Source organism: Nerophis ophidion, linkage group LG04 (genome assembly GCF_033978795.1).
Source record: "Nerophis ophidion isolate RoL-2023_Sa linkage group LG04, RoL_Noph_v1.0, whole genome shotgun sequence".
NCBI classification, from domain to species: Eukaryota; Metazoa; Chordata; class Actinopteri; order Syngnathiformes; family Syngnathidae; genus Nerophis; species Nerophis ophidion.
Genome location: NC_084614.1, coordinates 16,460,323 through 16,472,757, shown reverse-complemented (window position 1 = coordinate 16,472,757; position 12,435 = coordinate 16,460,323). Strand labels below are relative to the sequence as shown.

Here is a 12,435-nt window from a genome sequence, read left to right as displayed (position 1 = left end):
TTATTTTTCGTGTCCATCTTTTCCTTTTCTCCAGCATGGCTTCCAGCCACGAGCTCGCTCCTCCGTCCCATCGCCCTGGCCTCCCACCCTTCGCGCCCACTCTTCTCTAGCTGGAAGGAGTGCGGCGGGAGGAGGAGGAGGAGGTGCTGATGAAGGGTGTGAGAGGAAGATCAAGAAGGAGGCAGGAGAAGAGGGCAGTAAGGGAGCCTCCAGTAAGGGAACAGGTATCACCTTCCTGCCCATAGCGGCGGGCACGCAGACCCCACAGGCTGTGACCCAGCTCCTCACAGCCGCCCCTACTGCGGTGAACAATGTGGTGCGACCCATCGCTAGCGCGGTCCTGCCTGCGAAGGGCGCCGTCATGCTCAGCAACCCGCCTCAAGATAATAAAGCCACCCTCCTGATTGGAGAAAGCCAGCAGCCGTCAATCGCCACAGGGGGTGGGTACTTGTCCTCAACTTCCTCCCCTGGTCCAGTCAGTGTCCCCCTCACATTGGCGGGGAGCAGCCTGGTCACTAGCCTAGTTATGGAAGGCTCCTTGACGCCCTCCCAGCCCTTGAAGCTTCAGCCCCCCCGTGCTGTCATAAGACCCGCTACCACCACGTCCCCACTCGCTTTACCCCCTGCTTGCCCCAAGCCGCTAGCGCAGGTGCAGTACATCCTGCCCGCCCAAAGCCCATCTCCGCCTCAGCTCACACACCAGCAAATGTTCTCAGTGCCCACTGAAGCTCCCCTGGCCAATGGCACGCACTTGGGGGCGGGATCAACATCTGCATCCGGAATCAGAGGTGAGACCAGATTAGCTGAGAGATAAAAAAGTAGCTGGATTGTTGGCATCAAACTTTTGCACTTATAGGGCCACAGGGAATATTTATGAATATAACCTCATAATACACTTGTTACACAATTTAAAGGCCTACTGAAATGAGATTTTCTTATTTAAACGGGGATAGCAGGTCCATTCTATGTCTCATACTTGATCATTTCGCGATATCGCCTTATTTTTGCTGAAAGGATTTAGTAGAGATAAAGTTCAAAACTTTTGGTCGCTAATAAAAAAGCCTTGCCTGTACCGGAAGTAGCAGATGATGACGTCACCCGTGTGAGGGCTCCTCACGTCCTCACATTGTTTCAAATGGGAGCCTCCAACAAAAAGAACTATTCGGACCGAGAAAACGACAATTTCCCCATTAATTTGAGCGATAATAAAAGATTTGTGGCTGAGGATATTGATAGCAAAGGACTAGAAAAAAAAAGGCGATTGCATTGTGAGCGATTCAGATGTTTTTAGACACATTTAATAGGTTAATTCTGGGAAATCCCTTATCTTTCTATTGTGTTGCTAGTGTTTTAGTGAGTTAAATAGTACCTGATAGTCGGAGGGGTGTGTCCACGGGTGTGTTGACACAAGTGTCTGAGGGAAGTCACGGCAGCTGCATGGACGGCGCAAGCTCCGCTGATCTCCGGTAAGAGGCGACTTTTTACCACAATTTTCTCACCAAAAACTGACGGTTGACAAGTGGTCGGGATCCATGTTCGCTTGACCGCTCTGATCCAAAGTAAAGCTTCACCTCCGGGAATTTTAAACAAGGAAACACCGTGTGTTTGTGTGGCTAAAGGCTAAAGCTTCCCACCTCCATCTTTCTACTTTGACTTCTCCATTATTAATTGAACAAATTGCAAAAGATTCAGCAACATAGATGTCCAGAATACTTTGCAATTATGCGATGAAAAGAGACGACTTTTAGCCGCAAGTGGTGCTGCGCTAATGTGTCCTTTACAACTCGAGACGTCATGCGCACGTGTCATCATACGCGTCATCATTCCGCGACGTTTTCAACAAGAAACTCTGCGGGAAATTTTAAATTGTAATTTAGTAAACTAAAAAGGCCGTATTGGCATGTGTTGCAATGTTAATATTTCATCATTGATATATAAACTATCAGACTGCGTGGTCAGTAGTAGTGGGTTTCAGTAGGCCTTTAAATTGGCAACCTATTTGGATTGTTATATATATTTTTTTTGATTTGTGGATAACTTGTGTCAAACAAATATTTAAGTATTTATTTTGATAAACACACAAAAAAGTTCTTGGAACGTCTTGTTGCATGATTCAATTCGATTCTTGATTCAAAAACAATATTTAAAAAACAAGTACATTAAGCTAAAAAGTGCTTTATTATTTCCAGCCTTTTGCAGGGCACATAAATCATCCTGTAAAAGGAGGTAGAGAGGCATGTTGAATAATGTAGCGGGCTACATAGAACAATCTGGCGGACCAAGTAAAATGATGTGGCGGACCACGTGAGATAGCGTGGTGAGCCCCATAAAATTAATAATGTGGTGGACCCCGTAAAATGATGTTGCAGGTCACGTTAAATGATGTGGGGGACCAGGAAATTGACTTGGGCCACATAAAGTAATGTGGCGTACTACTTGATACTATGTGCCGGGTCGCAGTAAATGGCAAGGAGGGCCACATTTGGTTCACAAAAATAATTGACAGTTTCTCGTTGAAAAAGCGCCACCCACCCTTGCCTAAGTGACTTGATGCAGAAGCGTCCTCGCACAATGTGTGTGAAAGCATGAATGTCCCCCTCCCTTCCTGTGCTGATGTCCCCCGCCCACCTGTCTTCTTGCTTCCATTCATGTCTGCTGTCTCTTTTCAGCCGTTCAAAGCCAGCTGCAGAGCAAGATGCTGGTTCCCATGGCAACAGTCAAAACGGGGCCCACTCCTCCACATCCTCCCATCTCCTTGGTGGCCCCGCCTCTTCCTGTGCAAAATGGTCCTGCCACAGGAAACAAGGTGGGAGATAAGACCACAATGTAACCCAGCATATATATATATATATATATATATATATATATATATATATATATATATATATATATATATACATATATATATATATATGTATATATATATATATATATATGTAGTAGGGGTGTGAGAAAAAATCGATTTGAATACGAATCGAATCGTTTACGTTGTGCGATTCAGAATTGATTGTCATTTTTAAAAAATCAATTATTTTTTTTTATTATTTCAATTTATTTATTTTTTTTAAACACAGCAATACCATAACAATGCAATCCAATTCCAAAACCAAACCTGACCCAGCAACACTCAGAACTGCAATAAACAGAGCAATTGAGAAGACACAAACACGACACAGAACAAACCAAAAGTAGTGAAACAAAAATGAATATTATCAACAACAGTATCAATACTAATTATAATTTCAACATAGCAGTGATTAAAAATCCCTCACTGACATTATCATTAGACATTTATAAAAATAATATAAAAGAACAATAGTGTAACGGTGGCTTACACTTGCATCACATCTCATAAGCTTGACAACACAGTGTGTCCAATGTTTTCACAAAGATAAAATATTTTTTTTTTTTGGTTCGTTTAATAGTTAAAACAAATTTACATTATTGCAGTCAGTTGATAAAACATTGTCCTTTACAATTATAAAAGCTTTTTACAAAAATCTACTACTCTGCTAGCATGTCAGCAGACTGGGGTAAATCCTGCTGAAATCCTATGTATTGAATGAATACAGAAAAGTTTTGAATCGGAAAAATATTGTTTTTTAATCGAGAATCGAATTGAATCGAAAAAATTAACGAATCGTGACCCCAAGAATCGATATTGAATCGCATTGTGGGACACCCAAAGATTCACAGTCCTTATATATATATATATATATATATATATATATATATATATATATATATATATACATATATATATATATATATATGTCTGTGTGTGTGTGTGTGTATATATATATATATATATATACCCACATATATACACACACACATATACATATATGTGGACGGCGTGGCGAAGTGGAAGAGTGGCCGTACGCAACCCGAGGGTCGCTGGTTCAATCCCCACCTAGTACCAACCTCGTCACGTCCGTTGTGTCCTGAGCAAGACACTTCACCCTTGCTCCTGATGGCTGCTGGTTAGCGCCTTGCATGGCAGCTCCCTCCATCAGTGTGTGAATGTGTGTGTGAATGGGTAAATGTGGAAGTAGTGTCAAAGCGCTTTGAGTACCTTGAAGGTAGAAAAGCGCTATACAAGTACAACCCATTTATCATTTGTATATGTGTGTGTGTATATATATATATATATATATATATATATATATATATATATATATATATATACCACGGCAACCAGGACAGGGCCGCGACCACCCACGTCTTTTGCCGTAATGCCCAAGAAATTTACCAAGATTTGCGACAAGAACATGCCCTGACTGCCCATGACTTTTTACTTGTTAATAGACGAAGGATGTAACAGTAAACAGTATAATGAAAATTTTCGATGGTTAGTAATTCCGTTTTAATGTTTTAATTACAGAAAAAACTTCATTTATTAATGCATTTTTGGCAAGACGAAGTCAGGCGCTTGCGCACTAGCGGTGTTTGGCTGGATAATCATGGCGGACCAATGACACAGACTTTGCGGCGGAGATTTCCCCTCGGAATAAACGGAGCCAATCGCTTGGTTTAAGGTAATTTTCCCTCGCTTCCCGCTGTGTGTTTAAGAGCGCACTGCTGTGTTTAGATGGAGACAGGTGTGGACAATGTTGGAGACAGATGCACTTGTCCCCACACTAAAAGTATACAGCGAAGGAGAAAACTATTTGATTTTTGCAGCAGGCAATGTGTCGTGAACGTTGTCACAACTTGTTTGGCTAAAATATTTTGTCATCTCATCGATTTAAACGCTGGCTGTGAATATTTTTTATTCAATGTGAAGGGATCACTAGAGAGGTTTGTTTGTTGGCCAAACTGTTGTAATGAAATACTAGGGAGGCGCTAGAGAAGAACGAAGCTTGTTTGGTAGACTTCATCTTCATTACCCAAACTGCTTTGTGTTTTATTTTTATATCAAAAATTAAACACAAGTTTGTTTTTACATTAATTGTGGGATTTTTATGTCATCAAAGTGTCACTTCAAAAATCATTCATGTGACACAGCATTATGTTAATGTTTTATTGTATACAGTTAATTCCTATACAACATATTTATGGATCTGTCCCGATACAGCATCTAGATGTACATATAAATGTACATCACTTAAAGAAAAATAAAAACTCTCTCTATCAAAATGTGAAAATAGAGATAAAGCCATCATGTAATGACAAAAAGCTGACAAGTTGATGTTATTAAAGAATAAAAAAAACTAATATTTGTCTATGAATATATGTATAACGTTTATCTATAATCTTTTTGTTAGACATTACAAATGACATGATGGTATTACGTTCACACCCCAAAACGGCTTTACCGAACAATCAGTAATCATGATTTCAATATTGATAACAATAATCTTAATTTTTACTTTGGCAATAATTGGCAGCCCTAGATCTCATACATTAACACTATTTTTTTTATCAATTTTATTTGTGTACATATCTCACCTGCCTCGAAAGAAAATAATGTTTGCCTTAGTGCCCTTCTTACTTGCCTTGGTGCCCTAAAATATGAGCCCTCCTTTAAGGCAACACTTGCCTTGACCTTAAAAAGTAAAAATTCGGGGCCTATATATATATATATATATATATATATATATATATATATATATATATATATATATATATATGATGTTATTATATATATTATATAATATATATATATATATATATATATATATATATATATATATATATATATATATAGGCCCCGAATATATATATATATATATATATATATATATATGTATGTGTGTGTGTGTGTGTGTGTGTGTGTGTGTATATATATGTGTATGTATATGTGTATATATGTATACGTTTGTATATATACTGTATATATATACAGTGGGGCAAAAAAGTATTCAGTCAGCCACCGATTTCTCCCACTTAAAATGACGACAGAGGTCTGTAATTTTCATCATAGGTACACTTCAACTGTGGGACACAGAATGTGAAAAAAAATCCAGGAATTCACATTATAGGAATTTTAAATAATTTATTTGTAAATTATGGTGGGAAATAAGTATTTGGTCAACCATTCAAAGCTCTCACTGATGGAAGGAGGTTTTGGCTCAAAATCTCACGATACATGGCCCCATTCATTCTTTCCTTAACACGGATCAGTCGTCCTGTCCCCTTAGCAGAAAAACAGCCCCAAAGTATGATGTTTCCACCCCCTTGCTTCACAGTAGGTATGGTGTTCTTGGGATGCAACTCAGTACTCCTCTTCCTCCAAACACGACGAGGTGAGTTTTCACCAAAATGGATACATGGATGATACAGCAGAGGATTGGGATAATGTCATGTGGTCAGATGAAACCAAAATAGAACTTTTTGGTGTGTATATATATATATATATATATATATATATATATATAGATAGATAGATAGATAGATAGATAGATAGATAGACGGATGTATATATTTATATATATATATAAAATATATATATATATATATATGTGTATATGTATATATATATATATGTATATATATATATATATATATATATATATATATATACACACACCCACAAATTAACCTTGTCCGAGATAATGTCCAAATCATAAAAATATTATTAATGGTGATAATTTGTTGTCCTGCACAGATCATTCAGATTGCTCCTCTGCCTGTGGTCCAGTCCAACGTTCACACCGCAGCCGTGCAACATGGGAGCCCCTTTCCTGTTTCCATGGCGACGGTGATGACTCCCTGTGCCGCCGCACCCCCACACACCGTTATTCTGACCGCCCCGCCCACCAGGTCAGGAACACCTGAAAGACTTCATATTGGTTCTACGTGATATCTTACTTAAAGTGCCAAACTCCTCCCAGGATTACCTACGTTCAGTCCAGCCCAGGTGTTACCACGGCGATGCCTCAGCAAGCCCCGCCCACCACCGGGTTCTGCCTACCTGGCATCTCCTCTGGCGACTTTAGGCTTCACTGCCATCACGCCGGCCGGGCAGAGTCTGGTTCAGCCTGTCGTGGGTCCGCCTCCAATTGTCACCTGCCAGAACCCGACGGCCAAGGTGGCGGCCCCTGCTGGTCATCAAGTAAGGAGGACCCAAATTTAGCCAGTAGAAGTACATGTTAAAAGTGAAAGAGGTGTGTCATGCATCATGCATATATTCGTTAATCAAATACAGGCGGTCATTAAAGTATTAACCGCCTGAGTGAGAATGTGGCTCCGCTTCCACAAGCCCAGGGAGTTTGCATTACCACAGCATGCAGAAAACCTCCGGAAGCCTGCAAGCCAACCTTTCTCTTCTATAAGTGGTAGTAAAAAGACAGCTGAGAGATACTTTAAACACCACTGCTTTACTTATTTCACCAGGAAGGCAAAGTGTGGCCTCGGGGGCCATTTGCTGAACGCACCCACTTCTTTTGGCACTTTTGAGTAATAAGAAGACAAAAAATATAATAAAATACAGCATAAAGGCATAATATAATTAGAAAAGGCTGAATAAAATGTTGATATAATAATAAATATAAACACAAATATTTGTCTTCAGATTAATGGTTTATCTTTTTTATTAGCATATTTCATTATAAATGACATGACGATGTCACACAACCACCATATTGAAAGAATATTAATAACAATATGGTTTATTTTATATACTTTTTTTGAAAGTATTGTTAGGATGTTATAGAACACTGCTGTTATTTTTTTAAATGTAAAGTTACCTCATGGCATCTGATACTTTAATTAAAGCAGTAAATATAGAAGTACATTTTACAGTTTTTGCTTTTTAAGTATCAATAATTGTGGAATCAGTGTCATGTATCAGTATTAGAGCTGGGCGATATGGCTGAAACTGGTATTACGATTTAAGTGTTGTATATTGGTCGATATCGATAATTATTAAATGTTTTTTTTATGGTCTATCAAAATTAGGGTCCAGAAGAAAAATATATTACATTTTTTTTTAACTGTTTCAAAATTAATCTTTATTATAATCCCCTCAGCAATCAAGGCAGAAAGGAAAGTAAATGTCAACAGAAGCATGGAAAACACTCAAACTATGTAAAAAAAAAAAATAAATAAATACGAACACTTAACAATAAGCTGTTAAAATGAAGGTGCCAAAAAAAGGAATATGTAAGAAAAGCTAATTAATGATTAACAAAATAGTGCAAAGTCACTTTGTACTATTTTGTTACTTTAAGTGTGAAAATGTAACTACAGAGAAACCTGAGAACTATTTTTTACAATTGTATTGCCTGCACGACTGTGCTCTAAAGCAGTGGTTCTCAAATGGGGGTACACGTACCCCTAGGGGTACTTGAAGGTTTGCCAAGGGGTACGTGAGATTTTAAAAAAATATTCTTAAAACAGCAACAAATCAAAAATCCTTTATAAATATATTTTTTGAATAATACTTCAACAAAATATAAATGTAAGTTCATAAACTGCGAAAAGAAATGCAACAATGCAATGTTCAGTGTTGACATCTAGATTTTTTGTGGACATGTTCCATAAATATTGATGTTAAAGATTTATTTTTTGTGAAGAAATGTTTAGAATTAAGTTGATGAATCCAGATGGATCTCTATTACAATCCCCAAAGAGGGCACTTTAAGTTGAGGATTACTTCTATGTGTAGAAATCTTTATTTAGAATTGAATCACTTGTTTATTTTTCAACAAGTTTTTAGTTATTTTTATATATTTTTTTCCAAATAGTTCAAGAAAGACCACTACAAATGAGCAATATTTTGCACTGCTATACAATTTAATAAATCAGAAACTGATGACATAGTGCTGTATTTTACTTCTTTATCTCTTTTTCCATCCATCCATTTTCTACCGCTTATTCCCTTTTGGGGTCGCGGGAGGCGCTGGCGCCTATCTCAGCTACAATCGGGCGGAAGGCGGGGTACACCCTGGACAAGTCGCTACCTCATCGCAGGGCCAACACAGATAGACAGACAACATTCACACTCACATTCACACACTAGGGTCAATTTAGTGTTGCCAATCAACCTATCCCCAGGTGCATGTTTTTGGAAGTGGGAGGAAGCCGGAGTACCTGGAGGGAACCCACGCATTCACGGGGAGAACATGCAAACTCCACACAGAAAGATCCCGGGCCTGGGGTTGAACCCAAGACTGCAGAATCTTCGTATTGTGAGGCAGACGCACTAACCCCTCTGTCACCGTGAAGCCTTTATCTCTTTTTTTCAAACAAAAATGATTTGCTCTGATTAGGGGGTACTTGAATTAAAAAAGTTTTCACAGGGGGTAATCACTGAAAAAATGTTGAGAACCACATCTCTAAAGGGTTGTGTGGTATTAGTGGTCTTGGTGGGGATGAGCGCCTTGCATCATTTACAGACCACATTTGTCTGACTACAGTCTCTTTGAAAAAAAAAAACAAAAAAAAACTGCCATACTGTTGAGCTGTCTTTTCCTCTTGTTTACAATTTCTTAATTTTTACTTTCTCTTCTCACTTCATGCATAAAATCAATCGTGAGGCCACAAGATGGCACAATCCAACTTGATAGTTAATACTTTTACCTGATTGGCTGTTATCAGTGATTACTTCCTTAATTGCTCAGTTACCAGAGAGCAAATTCCTTTGTTCATGCAACCGACCTTGCTTTGCAACTTGAGGTTTCATCCAATGATGAAGAAAAAAAATAGAATGTTTTATTCAACGCATTTTTTTATTGACTGCGATGAGGTGGCGACTTGTCCAAGGTGTACCCCGCCTACCGCCCGAATGTAGCTGAGATGGGCTCCAGCGACCCCAAAAGAGACAAGCGGTAGTAAATAGATGGATGGATGGACTTTTTATTGATACCGATACCGTGTCTTTTACGATATTAAAGTGCCAATGATTGTCACACACACACTAGGTGTGGCAAAAATATTCTCTGCATTTGACCCATCACCCTTGATCACGCCCTGGGAGGTGAGCGGAGCAGTGAGCAGCAGCGGTGGCCGCGCCCGATAATCATTTTGGTGATTTAACCCCCAATTCCAACCCTTGATGCTGAGTGCCAAGCAGGGAGGTAATGGGTCCCTATTTAATAGTCTTTAGTATGACTCAGCCGGGGGTTTGAACTCACAACCTACCGATCTCAGGGCGGACACTCTAACCACTAGGCCACTGAAAATTGGTAATGTTTTATCGCCCAGCCCTAATCAGTATCGACTACTGGTACGTGACAACCCTACTGGGTACAATCTAATATGAGATCCAATACGTTCCTCGCCAGGTTCTCACCGCCATTTACCCTGCTCCGACTGCTCAGCTGGTGCCCAGCGTGGTCGCCGTGACGACAGTGCCCTCTGCCGCCGACGCCCCAGACCAAGACGGACCAAAGCCTTCCCCGGTGGTAGAGCAGAAGGTGGACATGAAGAAAGAGTCGGACGCTGAGGAGGAAGACAGCCGGCACACGCCCAGCTCTGCCGCCGCCTGCACAGGTACATTTTACCCAGCAGGCACACTTTTGTGAATGACGTCACGCTAATGATCTTCGTCTTCTTATCGGCGGACCAAAAAGAAGACGCCGGTCGATTCATCAAGGAGGAGGAACATGGCGGAGAGAAACAAGAGCGGCTGGATGAGGAGAGGACGAAGGAGAACTGTGAGGAGAAAAGAGGCAGAGAGTTGGAGAAAAAAGAGCACAGCAGCAATGAGGTGAGACAAGTTGTACTGTTGTTACGCTGCAGTGATAAACATTGGCATGTACTTGTTTTCATCTTCCAAATGCATTTTGACACACAGATTCTGTACTTGCACGCAGGGCTGGGCGATATGGCCTTTTAGAAATATCTCAATATTTTTAGGCCATGTCACGATGTATGATATATATCTCCATATTTTTGTCTTAGCCTTTCCTTTCTTTTCTTAGTTTATTTCGAACGTGACATACATACAACATTATACATCAGGTAATTTCATCATTTCGCAATACACAACACATCATGTCCGAAAAGGAGTAGGAAGAAGCAAAGCTTATTTAATCCTACCCCTTTTCCACTTCAGAGCGCCCACAAATATATACATTAATTCACTGACCTTCTTTACAGCAAAATATCAAAATAACAAAATGACATCTGTGATTGAGTCACACAGCAGTTTTGTAACATGTACTTAATTATTTCAGTCATTATTAACATACTAAGATGGGGCGGCATGGCGTAGTGGGTAGAGCAGCCGTGCCAGAAACCTGAGGGTTGCACGTTCGCTTCCCACCTATTGACATCCAAATCGCTGCCGTTGTGTCTTTGGGCAGGGCACTTCAGCCTTTGCCCCTGGTGCCGCTCACACTGGTGAATGAATGATGATTGAATGATTGGTGGTGGTCGGAGGGGCCGTAGGCACAAACTGGCAGCCACACTTCCGTCAGTCTACCCCAGGGCAGCTGTGGCTACAGATGTAGCTTACCACCACCAGGTGTGAATGAATGATGGGTTCTCACTTCTCTGTGAGCGCTTTGAGTATATAACAATAGAAAAGCGCGATATAAATCTAATCCATTAATATTATTAAGATGAAGAATATCTTATTTTCAATAAGTTTGAAAGTGTTTCTCATAATACTTCTTTGTAAGCACTATTAATTTAAACATCCTCTTAAACTGGATCATATCAGTACAATGTTGAACTTCTTTACTTAATCCATTCCATAATTTAATTCCACATACTGATATGCTAAAAGTTTTAAGTGTTGTACGGGCATACAAATGTTTTAAGTTAGATATTCCTCTAAGGTTATATTTCTCCTCTTTAGTTGAGAAGAATTGTTGTACATTCTTTGGTAGCAGGTTATAATTTACTTTGTTCATTAATTTAGCTGTTTGCAATTTTATCAAGTCATCGAGCTTTAATTTTTTGACTCAATAAATAAAGGGTTTGTATGTTTTCTATATCCAACATTGTGTATTATTCTTATCGATCTTTTTTGTAACACAGTTAACGAATGTAGCGCACATTTGTAGTTGTTTCCCCATATTTCTGCACAATAACTCAGATATGGTAACACTAGCGAGCAGAGAATATAAAGTGATTTTCGGCCCAGGACGTATTTTGCTTTATTCATTATTAAAATATTTTTTGCCACCTTATGTTGTATGTTTTGTATATGAGATTTAGCCTTGGATAAACACTTGATACATATAATCACAGCAGTATGATGATTCTATGTGTCTACATTAAAACATTCTTCTTGTTTGTTATATGTTTGTTTGCTGCACAGTGACTTCACGAACGGCAGGTTTAGTCACGTATTAGTTAAGTTTGTTAAAGAGACTGTGACTGTTTACTATTTGGAGAGCGAGTGTGGAACATTATAGTTTAGTTGTGTGCTATCGTGGCTACATTGCAGCGAGGGAAGTGGACAGCACGAGTTGGGAAGGTAGCGGGTGAGTGGGGACGAGTGTATGAGTGTAATTAATGTGTGTTTATTATCGTCTGTTT

General features: G+C 39.4%; 1 protein-coding gene across 1 annotated transcript in view; it reads left to right on the top strand.

Annotated features, from left to right (window-relative positions):
• The window catches only part of cica (capicua transcriptional repressor a), a 118,131-nt gene that overhangs the window by 88,575 nt on the left and 17,121 nt on the right, over positions 1-12,435 (top strand). The window contains 7 exon segments of the mRNA XM_061897285.1: positions 35-788; positions 2,670-2,806; positions 6,611-6,765; positions 6,837-6,899; positions 6,901-7,057; positions 10,230-10,437; positions 10,518-10,654. Of these exon segments, the coding sequence (XP_061753269.1) occupies positions 35-788; positions 2,670-2,806; positions 6,611-6,765; positions 6,837-6,899; positions 6,901-7,057; positions 10,230-10,437; positions 10,518-10,654 (1,611 nt within the window).